Below are 16,481 nucleotides of genomic sequence, written 5' to 3'. Positions count from 1 at the left end.
GGTGAATCAGGAGCAGACAATAAATGCTGTTTTGTAAAATTGTTACTACATCCGGGGGCCACAAGCTCCCAGCTCCGCTCCATTCTGATGCATCCACTTGTAGATAACTAGATCCATCCAGGCTTACTCCAGTCCCGCCCATACCTTAGAAGTGAATTTCTCACGAACTACAAAACGACACAGGTTTTTAAAATTGTGTCTAAAAAATGGCCTAATAATAGTTAAAAGACCACTGGAAATGCTTTTAAAATAGATGAAAATGTGATTGGAGTGGAACTTTAAGCATCTGCATATTTCCTATACAATTTTATCCAAAAGACATTTTTAAGAGTTACTCTTCAGATTTTTTAAAAGTTGCTTCCTTTTTTCTCCTATTTAGAGTCACTTACTTCCTCTTGTTCTCCTCCGCTTTTCCTTAAAAAGTGCCCCCCACCCCCCCACACACAGAAACTGTACCAGAGTTCATTTGCAAATAAATCACAACTCTTGTTCTCAATAGGACCAGATTTAGCTTATTGGATTTGGCACCAAATTTCAGGTGAGTTTTTATCCCTGCCAAGTGCAGCAGACCATCAAAGGAATCAAACCTTGGTGTAGATCAGGGACAAAACGTGAAGAGCAAACGTGCCCACAAGCACAGCTTAACTGCTGCAGGAATCAAACACAATTCTTTATTTCACTCCTATTTAAACTGTGTTTTATCCGCCAAGGAAAATATCAAATATTAATGATCATAAGTGTATCAACCCTTAGACAGATATCGATGCAGATTTCCTTAAAACTTTGGCTCTAAAATTACCTTAATTTGGCATCTATATGAGTGAATTTTGTTTAATAGCTGGAAATAAATTTAGGCATCAAGGGGTCAATCATAAGAATAATTAAATGGAATAGATCTACTGTGTTCTATGTAAACTTTAAGGATTTTCAAGAAGAAAAAACACCATGCTGTGCCGCAATTCATCTCCTGTTTGGAATGTGATTCCAAACTGGAGATGAATTGTGGAACAGCTAAAGTCAACAAAAAAAATCACAACAGGGTGTGTAACGTTTACTTACTTTCGGTGTTCTCCATTAACCAGGCTTTTTAAAGGTTGTGTAAATCAGAAATCTGGTTTTTGGTTTCAGGGTAGGCCATAAGGGTAGACCTGGTTTCCCAGGGTAGACATTTTCTCTGTCTACAGGTAAATTTGCACGCCAAAGGCTGTTGACATGCAGCTTTGAAAAAGTGAAAGCACCTGAAGGAAAATCGTGACCTGAAGTAGTGAACGAATGGAAATTGAGAAATTGTGTAAGACAATTTGTCTCCAAGTTTTTTCTTTAGGCAAGTAAACACACTCATTGTGACTTCGCACAGCCTTATTTGTCCTTTTGAGTCATAGTTTCAGTTTTTCTGCATGTGGCGGTTTGATGATTACTAACTCAGACTGCTAACGGAGGAGGGAATTTCTCAGATGCACAACTTGTGACTGATATCACCTTATTGAGCCATCAGTTTTCTTTACATTTTTAAGGAGTTAGGAAATTCTGAATTCAAACATATTTAGTGACCTAGAGGCGTGTAGAATGGTTGCCAGAAGAAACAGCCTTGTAGAGCCATAATTTGGCACACCACATGGTTCTATTCTGGGGTCCACCCGTTTTTGCCTCACCATCCCTGCTTCTGGATTGTTGAAAGTTTTGTCACAAATTCCAACGTTTAAAGCGACGTTGCACTTCTAGAGTGGATATTTAAGCACATTTGGATCAAAATAGACTTAATAGAAATAAAGATAATCCCCAATCAAGCAAAAATGATCAGTTGTAGCACTTTGTTTGGTGCTAACCTGATTCAGAAAATTCTCTAATTTAGTTCTCAACAGGGATGAGGCATTTCTGTGACCGTGTTGGACGGAAGGTTATCAGGTACAGAGCGCCTAACCCTTCTGGCTTCTCAGAAAGAGATTTGAAGTCAACAGTTAAAGAAAAATACCACGTCAAACTAAATTGGTAATTTTTACAGTTAAAGGTCAATTTTATTTTTTAATTTTCTACAATTCTAGAGTATCTGTGTTCATTTTGTAAGAAGATGACAGGCAAGTCATGACCTGAACTTATAGCAGAGGGGTTAAGATCATACAAACTAATTCCATTTGGCAGAAAGGGCCAGAAAAGACCTTGGCTGTTTGCTGTGGATGGATGAGGTGGGGAGGAGCCACAGGTTCTGGCCTCTGCAGTAAATCACGAGGCTGCTTAATATTATGTCACACAAAACAAAAACCAGACTCACTGGATTTCATCATTTTAAAAATGGTGCTGGAAAAGAAAAACAAAGTGTCTCTGTAGTTTACTGTGTGTTGTGGGACACAGCAGAAAATAAACAGGGGAGCTGGTGCCACACTGTGGCTCATTAACCTCAACACACCCAGTCACGTACAAAAGACTCATTTGTTCCACTTGACACACACACACACACACACATAAAAGTGCACAAAGATGACTGACTTCAAGAATCACGTACATTACAAAATATACTTTATATCTATGATAACAAAGCACTTTTTATGGCACTTTGTGTTTCACCGTGATGCCTCGAAAGAGGGACAAATGTGACATTAAGCAAGTTTGACAAGCAAACATTCATAATGAACAGTGTTACAAAGATACACAAGGCGTGAACAAATACAGATCTCGACAATGACGACTATGGCCCAGAGTGCTGTGCACATTTGAGTGTGAACTCTATGATGGCAAAACTCAAAGACATGACAGGAGAAGTCTTTGTATGCAACAACCTGCAGCGGCAGCGGTGGAGTAACTTTAGGGGCCCTGAATTAAATGTACAGACACACACAGGGGGCACCCTAAAATATTGGCTTTATTCTAACAGCATTACAGATGTGAACAGATGGCATCATTTACCTAAATTCTTTCAAAGAGGCTCAAGTCCACTATTAAAACAAACTCAAATAGTAAAAGATGAGCACTGTAAGGCCAAGAGGGATTCAGTTCACAGCCTGATATAATTAGGATTAGGCAAGCTCAGGGCTGCATGGCAAAAAAAAAAAAAAAAAGCTAAATCCATGAGGGCAGAATGGCAAATGTTTCCCTGCAAATTAATATTTAATGTTTCAGATTTTTTAACTCCTGACTTGTGTTTTGAAACCACTGTCACCACAAAGACCACAAACATTTCTACACATGACACGCACGATTTATAACTTCACATTTCAGAAAAGGGATGGCAGCTCATCCAGGTTCGCTTTCATTTGGCAAAACAAGCTGCTCCGAGTAGAAGCTGAGGATATCCACCTTTTTTTTTAGGATTCAACGCTGGGGACTGGCTTTCAAAAGAATGCAGCCTTTTCCACCTCTTCTCACCCTCCATCCCACACTTCCTCCCTCCCCTGCCTGGTGTTTGGCGTCAGCTACGCCTGTTTGCAGCAGCCAGACTTGTGCTTCTGAGAATCGATGTATTCGTGAATCTTGAACTTGGGATCGTTGGGCTGCTGTGTCGCTCGGTGCTTCAGCTCCCTGACGGAGGAAGAAAGGGAGGAGGGGGGAGAAAGACAGGAAGTTAGATGCCGAGGGGGTGGATGTGTGGGATGACTGGGTAAATCAAGAATATACAGAGAGAGAAACAGAGCAGCAGCAGTGTGAGATTTCATCAAACTGCATCTGGTGGGAGCTTCCATTTAAAGCTGTCATCACATGGAGACAACGAACCACCTGCAGTGGAGCACAAATGCAATCTGAGCCATGCCAGATGTGGATTTATGGTGAACTCCTATTTAAAAAATAAAATAAAAACCCAAGCTCCTCTTTGATTGTATATCTAAAGAAATAAAATTGCAAACCAAGTAGAAAAAAAAAAGTATCCAGTACTGGTTTTGCTTCTTTCCATTGTCCACAGATTAGGTTTCAGACCCCTATGGGCTATTTTGGCATTGTTTTAACATTTCTATAAAAAATTTGCACCATGGGAAGTTTTTAATTGAACACTTAGATTTAGTTTTCAAATAGCACTACTCTGTATGAACATTAAGATCCACCCTGATAAAAAAAAACAAAAAAAAAGAAGAATTGCGTTTTTATTATGTTTTTGTAGCATTTTTCTCATGATGGAGGAATGCATATGAAAATAATTAGGCTCCAAATTGCTTTTCTGAGTATTTCTTTTTTCAACTTGTTGTAAAGCAGAAGCACATGCAAATATGCCGTTGGAGAGCTCCCTAATGCTTCTGATGAATCCCCTTGTAGACGACTAAATCCATGAACGACTTCATTTTCCTCGTCCGAGCTGGCATCTGGGACTGCGAGGGGCTGTAAGCTAGTGGGCGGGAGTGTAAACAAAGTTGTAATGGTACATCAGCAACCATCCCACCGACAATTCAGAGGCATCTTTCTAATGAACTACTGCCGCTCACATAGGTTTTTTTAATTGACTTAATAATAGATCAAAAGATGATCGAAGTGAAACTTTGAATCTGAACATATTTCTCATCCACAGCATTAGCAAGTGTTACCTGTACCAGATGTGGCCAAGGGGTCTAATCCATTTACCACGACATACAGTGATGCCACCGATCAGTAAAGTTCCCCCACTGGAAAGAATCAATAATCTTCTGAATGACATTAAACCCCACTGCTCCCTCATTGCTTCTGCAGATCGTAAAATCTTACAAAATGCAATTTTCACTGAGCAAACAACCACCAACAGTTTTATTGCTCCTATTCTTTTGAGTCTAAGCATCAGTGTAATCAATTGCATATGGAGGCAGTCAAAAGGAGAAATGACACTGTAAATGCTCGGCATCCACAGGGAGCCTCAAGCGCTCACAATCCAATTACATCAAGAGAAGAGAAGCAGACACAGAATTAGCTAGAAACCATTACCTCCATTATACGCACGATCCAGAAAGCCTTCATAGTGTTTGCACATAAAAAATAACAATGCAGAGGCCCAAAGAGAGCAGCTAACTCAGCCACGCTCTGCTGCACACATGATGGGGACAAAGAAAATACCAACTTTGAATCCTGGAACAGCTCTGGACCGGAAGATATTTAATTTTACATCATTACAATTAAATAATGCAATCACTGGGATTCGAAATTACTTTAAAGGTTTAAACAAATAAAATAAGCGAATCAGATAAAATTTGACACTTCTGAAATCAACATTTTGGATGTTGTCATTTGTTTTTTCACCACTTGAGGGCAGCACAGGCAGATGACTAAATGTGAAGAGAGGAAGCTGCATCTAATTGAGGAAAGGCATCAAATGTGTTCTTACTTTTATGTTTATTATAGAGAATAGAGGTTAAGATACATTGGATTGTGTTGGTGACTGGTTAGCTTGTCAAGCTTGGAATATAAAGGGACAGCGAGAGATAGAGAAGGAGAAACACAAGACCACAGCCCTTCACAGAAAAATGTCGTTCTATTGAGTATTGAAGGTGTAAATTTACCAGATTGTATCATCCTGAAATCTGATCTTCCGTGAAATCCTAACAGCTAGGTTACCAAGCAGAAACTGCAGTGTTTGTTCGGTTTATGCCTTCATAGGCAAGGGTTGGGAATGTCAACATGCAGGCTTAAAGTTTAGTTTTAATCTGCAAATGTTAAAATGTTCTGTTTGAAATGAAAATTTATTTACTATATTCAGAAAAAAATGGACTGACATAAATTCAGTATTTTTTGCAGGGTGGAAATGAAAACATGACATTGAATAGAACTAGTTTAAAAAAAATTGATAACAGAATTGAAATTAAATCCATCTTAAACTTCAGAAAGGGGAATAAAAACTCAAATCATTAAATCTGAGGCATTTTTGTATTTTTAATGGCAAAAATAGTTAAGTTGTTAAAAAAAATAACCAAATTTTATCAACAACAGTTTAATCAGTTTCATTTCAATAATCGATTATATGAAAATTCTTATGAATCAAAATCCAAAAGATTTGTCCTTAATCCTAAATCAAGATGCAGATTTACCTGTAAATTAGGTTAAAACCAGAATAAATAGGGGGCCTGGACAGCTGCAGAAAAGTTCATTTGTTGCAGCTCTCTATTCTCACATGAAATAATGGTGCTGTAAATTTTTATACAGCATCTTTGATTCCAATGAAGAAGTAATCTAGTTTGCTATGATCCCTTACAATAAAGATTACTTGGAACTAGGGCTGCACGATATGAGGAAAACTCGCGATATGCGATATTGGTGATTAACATTGCGATTACGATATAATTTGCGGTATATAAACAAATATCAAATCAACCAAAAACATTTCCATTTCAATGCAACAGTATAGAAATTATACTCCAAATGACCCTTGTCGACATAGGAGGTAAACATCAAACATAAAAGGGCTCATCTGATTGATCAACAGCGTAAACAGTTCCTTCCGATTGGTTAAATGCATAAAGGGATTTATTTCATTTATTCAATATTTCAAGCTGCCATGAGTTTGTCTTAGCACATTTAACCCTTGTGCTATCTTAGATGACCCCTCCCTTACATTGACGTGTTCTCCCTACCATGACAAAGGTGGATAAAGGTGGAAAGATTTCATGTAATCATGGACACCAGTGAAGATCACAAATCATTGAGGAAAAAAGGTTCAGAGCACTGTCTAGTGGGTCTAGATGACCCCACTCCCAACGTTAAAGTGCTAGGATAGCACAAGGGTCAAGGTAACCATTTATTGTGATTTTTGCCGTCTTTTGCGGTATGCATATTGCACAGCTTGATGTCGCTATAACGATAAATTTGCGGTATATTGTGCAGGCCTACTTGGAACAATATGTTTAAGTTTTGGTTGCCTTAACCTGTTTCTGATGGAGGACATATATAAAGAAAATTAAGTATCAAAATTGCATTTCTTAGTTTGTTTTTTTTATTCAAATTTTTGTATATCAGGAGCAGATAAAAAATGCAGTTGGAAAAAGCTTGTAGCTGTGATGTATAAATATAGCAGCAAGCCACAAGCTCCCTTCTCCGCTCCATTCTGCTGCATCCACTTGCAATAGATCCATATGTCTTTGTTTTCCTCATCCGAACTGGTATCTGGTTTAAAGCTTAACGGCTCCAATATTGCTCGTCATTTTTGTTGTACCGGTCATGTTAGGTTGGGGGTGTGAGGGGCTGTAAGCTAGTGGGAGTGTGTAAAGATGATGGGAAGTGAGAGCGGGCTTACTCCACTCCAACAGTCATGCCCACAATTTAGAGGTGAATTTCTAATGAACTACTGCTGCTCTTCAGAAAGGTTTTAAGAAACAGTTTTTTTTTTTTTGGGTAAAAATTACATAATTCTCATTAAAACACCACTGGGAAAGGGTTTAAAATAGATCAAAAGATGGTTGAAGGGGGACTTTAGGATACCAGCCAGTATTTGCTTCAAAGTTGTGTTTATGAGCTGGTTTTCAGTCTTTGTTCATTATGGAGGGACTGTGTTTGTCACTTACTTGGCTACAGCATGAAAAGCCAGCTCAATGTTGACCCCCGTCTTTGCACTGGTCTCCATAAATGGTATTCCACATTCCTGCAATGGAAAAGACAGCAGAATAACTTTGAGCTGTCTGCTTCGGGAATGAAATTCCTGTAGAGGCTAACAGATTACCTTAGCCAGCTTTTCTCCTTCCTCTGTCTTCACTACCCTCTCTGCAGCCATGTCTGACTGTAATAAAGCAGTGGGGAAAACATCATCACACCAGAGGTGAACAGCCACAGAAGTACCACCCCATTAGCTGGGGTACCACTCCATTCAGTCAGCCGTCTTCTGTGGCAGCCGGCTGCTGAGCCAGAGCTCCTTCAGGCTGACAGCATAGCTCCAGCAGCGGCAGAGCGGCGCACAGACTAAAGCCTCCACCAGTCCCTGCTGCTTTCACAGAAACGATCTGAGATGCTGCTACGTGACATCCATGACCCTATAGACATGTGAGTCTGCTTGGAGCCACCAGAGGGAGCTTTCAGATAAATTAGCAGTGACATTTTGGCTACAGACACAATTCTTTGCCTTTATCACCAGCACTTCCGAACAGAAATAGGAATCTGCTTTGGAAGTTCTAAGAAAATGAGTAAAATTGACTTAACAATAAGGGGTGTGATTAAATTAGCAAGTGTGCCAATTCAAAACAATCACGTTTGAGATGGTGGCCCTCAGGAATTTCCGGGGTTTCTGTCAGCGTGGAGGCATTTTCGGGCTACTAAGTGCTTGCACATCTGTCTGAGCGCGATAAGAGTGTGTTCAATTTGCTCCAAAGAAGCAGTTACACTTACCAGCTTTTTTTTTTTTTTAATGCAACGCAAAAAGGAAGCTATGCTCACCTTGTTGCCGAGCAACATGATGACCACATCCTTCTGGGCATACTCGTGTATCTCAGTGAGCCAAGCCTTCAAAAGTAGATGAGATAGAAGAGGGGACGACAAGGAGAGATTGATTTGTTCCCAAAACAAATATCACCACTTGAAGACTGCGTTTTCAGCTGTGGATTCTAACTATCCTCCTGCAGCATCAATCATGCGGACAATGAGTCACTCTTATCCTTGAATGCTTTTGTTGCTTTTCATTACTAAAACTGGGGCCTTTGTGGCAAAGCAGATAGATAACATTTCTAAAAGTGACCTAAAAGAAACATTAGAATCCCAGCAACACCAGGAACCATCTGCACATTCAAGACTTGCTTCCTGCTGGACTGGTTTTAGGAGCAGGAAGTAAAAATGTGAAAAGCACCAAGTTGCAGGATAAGTGAGTTGAGCGGGTCTTACCCTGATGTTGTCGAAAGATGGCTTGTTGGTGATATCATAAATAAGTAGCAACGCTATGGGAGCAAACAGAATAAAAGCGACAGCTTATTTACTTATTCTTGGAAGATAAAGAAAAGCTCCCATGTATACATGGAAAAAAAAGCGCATACGAGGAGCAGAAATGCGCAAAGTCACCTTGGGCATCTCTGTAGTAGGCGTGCGTCACACTGCGGAATCGCTCTTGACCGGCAGTATCCCAGATCTGCAGAACAAACCAGGAAGGGTGAGAGTTTAGGCGTTTCTCAGCACTTTCTGATTAACCACAGCTATGACAAAAATTACAGTTGAAAAACATTTTTAAAAACCGTTTCCTGCCTGGTGGTGAATTCCAACTCACTTAAGTCTAATAATGATCAGAAAAGTGTAGAATGCCTGTTCTGCTCAATGGGAAAGTCTTTATTGGAATATTTTGTGCAGAATCTGACCTTTTTTTTTGTGATGACAACTTTCCGCAGCCGTCAAGATTGCACAAATGGGCCTCGCAAAAAGTCACTAATGTGGTAAATATTTGCTACATAAATTCATGAGTCACTTGCAATTTGGGAATTAGAGGAAACCTGTGGTCAAATAATCTAACAGATCCTGCAGATGAAACGTGATTCTGCCCCCAGCACAGGAATTAGAATCCTGTAAACCTGATGGATAAATGCCCCGCAGCCTCCACTGATATTTCGGATAAATTGAATGCACCATTTCCTGGTTTCTTCTGGGGGGGGGGGGGGGGGGGGGGGGGGGGTTTACAGACTTATTTTTCAAATTTCATTGCAGGGTTTTTATCATGTGCACAGCTCATGCAAGAAGGGGGGGGGGCTGAGGATTTACTCGAGCTCGCAGAGGAATCTAATTTTGTCACCTCCTACTCAGAGCTGAATGAACAGGTCACAATGAAAGACCAGTTTTTAGTTTGGATCAACAGCATATCACAAGCACCAGTGTAGGGGGAAAAAATCCTTACAAAAAGAACGTAACAAAGAAGTCCTTACTAATGAGTTCAGTAATGTGTGTTTCAGCTGACTCACTGACCCAAAGCTGCATAACCACAAGGCTTTATCTAATAAATAAATAAAAAAAAGCCACAATCACTTTTTGCTGCTTGTGGTCAGTCACTTTAGGGTTTTAAAAATTTCCTGTACAGCTCCGTTCACATCTCGCCTTCTGAAATCAATGTGTGTTCAAGCAGGCACTTTCAGTGAAAAGTTTTAGTAAACGCTGTAGAACGGATGGCTTCCCTTTCAATTCACGTAAGTGTCAACCATTTGAAAATCGATCATGGAGGAGAATGTGACAATTGGCTGGAATTATATGACACTAAGTCTTTCATACACCAGAATAAAGCTGTGAAAAAAAAGCCAAGAGCAAGATTTGCAACATTTCACACTAAGCCTCTTCCAACAGTAGGTAAAAGACACGGACTAGTAACCAGTAGCAAAGGACAAGGAAGAAGCTCCTCCCTGCTTGTCCAGTGTAACTAAATGGGCTAAATTCGCGTTCAAGGACCCACATTTAGCACCTTCTTGAACGTGCGTCTCACACACACACACACACATCTCAGCGTGTACGTAGCTTGAAGGTTCATAAACCCAAACAGATATTGCATTGTTTTGTGTGTCTTATTTTTTTACAGAGCCAATATCTGCCCGTCTTGTTATTGCAGACTAACAAGTGTAGTATTCTTAAAGACCCACTCCAATGAAAATTGCGTTTCTGGTGTTTTTTACTCACAATGGAGGACATTTTTACAGAAAATTAAGATTAAAATAGCCCTTCTGAGTATTTCTTTTCAAATCAGGATGATTCAGGAGCAGATGAAAAACGCTGTTTGAAGAGGCTCTCTATTGTGATGCTGCCACTGAAATGGGCGAGCCAGAGTGTGAACAAAGGGATGATGGGATATCAGCGGAGGCTTTATTCCACGCCACCTGTCCCGCCACAACCCATTGGGCGAATTTCTGATAAACTGCTGCCACCCTGAACAAAGTTTGCTTTAGAAAATTACATGTTTTTTAATTTGCCTAAAAATGGCATAACCATATTTAAAATACATTACAGATCAAACGTGTGTCCAAACTTTTAGTCTGTACTGTACCTCTGGAAACGCTTTTAGAACAGCTCAAAATATTATATATTTTTTTGTTTTTGTCAGTCTGAGGCCTATGTGCCTCAGATTCTCTATTTTAGTCTGACTTTTTTGCCATTTTCAAAGCACAAACCCTAATTTTTGATTTTTATGGATAGAATCGACTAAATTATTCCTTCCAATTGTTATTCCTGTTCTTTTATTTTGCCAACTAAGAAAAAAAGTAATTATTATTAACATATATGACCTCTAGTAAATTTGTCACGTCATATAGAAAAGGAATCTGTTTGGAAGTAGCCTGTAAAACACTAAAAAGCAAAAAAAAACTAAACAGAAATTTAGACAGGTCACTGCATTATCAGCTTTGGATTTGGTTGGACTGATGATAAATAAGTCTAAAAATCATTTTCTGATTAGCCACATCTACTAAATTGTTTTTGATGTTTGTCAGCATCAAGGTGCATCACACTCACCTGAAGCTTGACTTTGAGGTTGTCGACATCCACCACTTTATTCTGCAGAGACAGGGAGGACTGTGTGAGACACCTCAGCGTATGTTTTGGAGGCAGCATTGCTGGGAGAATGACACAAAGAAATGACAAACGGCTACACTAAAAAAAGCGCGGCGGCTCAGCGTGTCTCAAAAGAAAACACAGAAAGTGGCTCTGACTGGTGGCAGAGAAAGTAATTTGCAACACCTACGCAACAACAAGGTCCAGGGATTAGACTTAATTACAGCCCAGCGAGAAAGACTATTGGCAGAAAGACATTAACTCCCCCGTTGATTTCCTGCAGCGCTGCAGGGGTGCCTTAGGATTTTCTGTGGACCAAATGCCGGCCTGAAGAATTTTAGGCCCCCATAGCAAAAAATAAAAATAAATAAAATGTTAGTACTGGACAATGGAATGACAATTAAGGGTATTAGTTTGATTTAACATTGATGCACTTCTGCTTCTTGAAAGCAGTTTTTCTGTCTTGTATTGCAACCTGCTGCAGCGACAAAAAAGATTGCAAACAAGCAAACCACAACAGCTATAGAGGCTGTGAGGAAGGAAGTGTCAGAAGAAAGCACGCCTACCCAATAACATCATTTGCGTCACCAAAAGAAAAAAAACAAAAAAAAACACACAGCTTCTCCTGTACAAGTATGCAGTCAAGGAAATGCAAAGGAAAGCATCAGCTAAGAAACATGTACAGCCTGTGGAGCCCACCTGCTGAATCTTCTGCCTTGGCAGAATGGACATGGTTCAACCCTTACATTAGTTGCCATGGGTTTCCAATTTTTCCCCCCCGCTCCAATTATGACGTGAGAGGAGCCTGCATGCTGAGTAACAGCTACAAGGAAACGGGCTGAAAATAGACCAGCTAGGTTACAAGCTGCCACAACAGCCCGCCTGCCTGTCTAACCAGGCAGAGAGGACATCCTCAGCATATTGACTCAGCTCACATTACGTTTGTTACCAGGCAGGTTTTTTTTCCCCCCACCAACTCTCACCAAACAAACAAACAAAAGCCAATTAGTGACATCACTAAGTCTTTTTCTGAATGAACAGAGTTATCAGTGGAATTCATTTCCCTGATGTGTGGAAACGAGTGTCACCAAATTCACCTACTTTCTGTTCTTTTCTTGTGTCACCAAAATATTTAACTTCCTGCATCTCCATATTTCTGTCACACATCCATGTTTTCACAAGGTTGCATTGTCACACAAAGACGACAACAAATCCCTTTGGCTAATGCAACATGGTCTCCTCTTAACCCCTTGCACTCCTACACTTGACTCCCAATTACTCTAAGTGTTTTGCTGTGACAGCAGATGAGCAAGAGGTTGATGGAGAGCCAGGTCACGAGCAGCGCATTTGGCTCTGTGCTCAGATGAAGATGTACAGTAGGCATTTGCTTGAAATTAGGCGTAAGCAGCGCATGGGACTGAGCAGGGTGACACCTCGGGGGCCAAAAACTTAGACTCAGTGAATCCAGGAGACCATGACGTGGGCAGGCATCTGCCAAAGACATTCTTCGCTGGCATCCAAAGCGCCCAGCAGCACAAGTGCTCTGTGAACTTGACAGATTGGTGAGAAAATGTGTGCAATTGGCACCATCATCTCAGAATGATGAAGTGTTCTGAGTGTTAAAATGGGTGAACCCACAGATCCCTTGTTGTCTGGTAAATGTCACCAGGCTGTGATTCAAACTCAAAACACTTAAGATGATTAAAAGAAAAACCCCACAGAATTCAATAAACACAACTGGTCACTCAGGGATTTTTGGAATGTTTTGGTTTCCCCCGGCAGCATCTTTCCTCACCCTAAAGTCTATTCCAACGGTGGCTATAAAGTTGCCTCCCAGAAACGCCCCATCTTTAAAGCGCACCAAGACGCACGTCTTCCCCACCGCTGAATCTCCAAGCAGCATCACCTAGAGCAAAGCCAGCATCAGAGAAGAAGGACAACAAGGTTACAGCTGGTTGTAAACATGCTGGGGAGCTGTGACAGCCGCACAACACTAAGACAGATATATGAGCATCAATTATTTTGCAGCCATAACATACAATGGAAAAGAAAGCTCCTTTAAAACTTGCAGATTATAATGTCCAACACCCAAAAAACCTAATGGATCCAATTTTCTCTCATACTATAAATGCATTTTTTTTTAACTTCAATTCAACTTTCCCACTTGTCTGCTTTAGTCTCAAATTGCATGTTGGAGGCAGCTTTCAGCTGAAGTGGTGGAGAGGAGCAACAAGTACACCCTGGGTAAATATTTGGATCAGAAAAGGCAGCCAAAAGATGTCCTCTGAAACCATCTGCACTAACTGCTCACTTATCAGTAGGCAGTGTTTAACAAGCAGATCATTAAACATTATGTCACTCGGCTTCTATAGAGCTCCTTCTCCAGATGGGGAGTCAATGTTAAACATCTGTTGGCCGCACAGCAAAGGCAGGAAATACACACCTTAAAGGCAATATCGTAATATTCATTGACAGAGGCGCATCTCTCCAACACATATTTTGACGTGCCGTTTTTAGCCTGTTTGTCCGTCAACGACGCCTTTCTCGTGGACATCGCAAGGAGATCTGGGGGGGGAGCCGAAGCGCAGCTGTCTCCGGGAGGTCTCCAAGAAAAGGACGCGCGCACCGTGTGTCGAGGGATCAGTCCCGGGCTCCGCCGACCTCCGGCCCCTCTGCTCGCATGCTGTGCGCGCTCAAACACATGCAAAAAAAAAAATGCAGAAAACTCCAAATCCTATGGAGTAGCTTCCCCCGAGACCAAACCGATAATATCCGTCACACTTTGAGTGGCACAATTAAGAAGCCAAGAGCGCAAACTTGAGCAACAATTAGCGGAGGTGGCGCGTCGGCGTCTGCATCCAGCAGTCAGGAGAGCAGTAATGACAAGCAGGCGGAAACATTTCTCTGATTTTGCAGAGCGGAGCCGTGCATCCTGGCGTGGGCAGATGATTAACTGGGCAGCCATACGCCGCGCGTTTTCATCTGATTATCCAACCAACACACACACACATCCACACACATAAAAAGGAGATGCAGGGGTCAAATGATGGCTGACTCTGCCACAGGTGGTGGGTAATCACAGGGGAAGGTCAGCCTCAACGACGTGGAGGTGAAGTTCAACACCCCGTGGAGAACATTTGACCCAATTAAAAGCATGCAAAGTTATCGCAAGTGAATCTGATCCATTGTATTGGTTATTTAACAATCTCTCGTCACGCGTGGAAAATCAACAATACCCCTCCTCCTCCCTTTGTTCATATCTAAAATGGTTTCACTTAATTTCCCGAAAATAAGGTCATTAATCTTTTTTTCGCAGTGTTTGTCTCCCCCTGGTGTTCAAACCTGGAATGAGACAGTTTCTTATGGAGTCCTGACATGACATTATTGTGCACGGATGCCAAATGTTGAATTTTGATGCCACAATTCAACATTTTATGTGCTCAAATTAGTATTTTGTGAGAACAAAGTCGTGTTTTGCTGGCATGAATTAGCATTTTGTGTGTTTAAATTGGTATTTTGTGCGCACATCCCAGCATTTTGTGTGCACAATCCAACATTTTACGCGCACAAATAATATTCTATGGCCACAATTCGAATTTTGTTATTCATTTGAGGGAACAAAATGTTTTTTTTAATTTCATGTCCAGGGCTCCGTAAATAAGGGCCTTCAAAATGCTAATGAAATGATAATTTGTTATTTATTTAAGAGAGCATTTTACTATTTTTTGAATATCCAGAGCTCCACATTTTCCTTTTTGTTTTATTTTGCTGAAAAAGAAAAGAAAAACAGGACCTGGAGAACAGATCACTCATGTTATGTAACTGACATGTATAGTCAGTCACTCATTCACACATATAAACTCATCACTCCCTGCAGCTGCATGCAGTGACTCCCCCTTGGCATGAACACAATGACAGACATTTGTTTTGCATTGGGAGCTGATGGAGCGGGCATTGACAAGCTTTCAAAAGAAAATCTCTCGTCTATTCAGGAAACACTGTTGCTGATCATAAAAAGAGAACAAACTGGTTAAATGTTCTAATTTTGATGGTGAAAGGGGCTGATTTCTAGGCCAAATCTTCTGATGGACACTGACAAACCAGTAGCAAACCTCATGACTTCCTGTTTGAGGCAGGTGAAAAAATAACAAATTGAGCTTGATCTGTTCACTAAGTAACCAAAGGGTTAAGGTTTTTTAAATTTTAATGTAAAACAATTCAATTTTAAACCAGAGATGTTTGATTGACATGTGACTCTTTTAGGTGTGTTACATCAACTGTTCAACTTGTTTATCTCAGGTGCCCGCCCACTCTGGAGCAGAGGCTCCAGGAAGGCCCACCTGGCCAAGATGGGAACAACCACAGAGCCAAAATCACCACGCTCATGTTTAAGGACATTCTCTAGATAAACTTGACTTCTGTATTGAAGCACACACAAAAACAATAGTGCAGTGGAGCCAGGCTAAGCCTACTTCAGGACAGGTTGCCACTGTTTCGCTTCAGTTTCACACTTGGTATTGCTGTAGCATAAAATTGCGTAAAATTGATATCAGAATTTGGCTTAAAAAAATAAGAAAATGAGCACAGAATAAAAAAGCAATAGTGTAACTACTGAAACTATCAGTGAGGCAAGTGCAGTCAAGCACCGTACCATCAACTAAATCAGGTCCGCCTCTCCACTTTGCTGTTTCAGAGTGTCCACCACTGCATGGTAGCAGCAACCCAATCAAGGGCGTCTTGAAAATTATCAAGCGCAACATTTTTTGGAAATAAACACAGTTTCTCTAGTTCATGGTACCAAAAGAGACCCTGGTTAAAAAATCTAGAAATAGTGCTTTACTGCACACAGTTTTGTTTCTTTTTACATTTAAGGTTTGAGCAAGGTTGGAGATTTTGTTGTCAGAGTTTAAATAAATCCATAAAAAATATGTAAAGACACAGTGTGACAACTTTGTCCCCCAAAACAAGCATGTCAGCAAACTTTTCCTGTGTTCTACTACTGGGGTTTCCTCAAAAATATTGGTCCAAAATTACTGGAGAAGGAGCAATTATATGTAAAACTTTTAAATTGCAATAAGGTGGATCGTATTATTTTATTTCCTACACAT

General features: G+C 40.6%; 1 protein-coding gene across 1 annotated transcript; it reads right to left on the bottom strand.

The window, feature by feature from the left end:
• Window positions 1-2,497: 2,497 nt before the first annotated feature.
• On the bottom strand, window positions 2,498-14,451 carry LOC101160735 (ras-related protein Rab-37). The gene is made up of 9 exons (XM_004071531.5): window positions 13,817-14,451; window positions 13,169-13,279; window positions 11,335-11,376; window positions 8,920-8,986; window positions 8,746-8,798; window positions 8,305-8,370; window positions 7,598-7,654; window positions 7,443-7,519; window positions 2,498-3,513 (listed from the first exon to the last, which is right to left on the bottom strand). The coding sequence occupies exons 1-9, from the start codon at window positions 13,925-13,927 to the stop codon at window positions 3,408-3,410; spliced, it is 690 nt and encodes a 229-aa protein (XP_004071579.1). The 5' UTR covers window positions 13,928-14,451; the 3' UTR covers window positions 2,498-3,407.
• Between the last annotated feature and the right edge of the window lie 2,030 nt (window positions 14,452-16,481).

Source organism: Oryzias latipes, chromosome 8 (genome assembly GCF_053564925.1).
Source record: "Oryzias latipes strain Hd-rR chromosome 8, Olatipes_Hd-rR_3.1".
Taxonomy (NCBI): domain Eukaryota; kingdom Metazoa; phylum Chordata; class Actinopteri; order Beloniformes; family Adrianichthyidae; genus Oryzias; species Oryzias latipes.
This window is presented reverse-complemented; position numbering and strand designations above follow the sequence as displayed.

Bases quoted from the DNA above. Each gene is read 5' to 3' on its own strand.
- LOC101160735 (XM_004071531.5), bottom strand. From the start codon at position 13,927: ATGTCCACGAGAAAGGCGTCGTTGACGGACAAACAGGCTAAAAACGGC. The intron at 8,371-8,745 runs GTAAGACCCGCT...CTACTTTTGAAG, and splicing joins CATCTTTCGACAACATCAGG to GCTTGGCTCACTGAGATACA. The intron at 7,655-8,304 runs GTGAGCATAGCT...GCTTTATTACAG, and splicing joins TCATGTTGCTCGGCAACAAG to TCAGACATGGCTGCAGAGAG.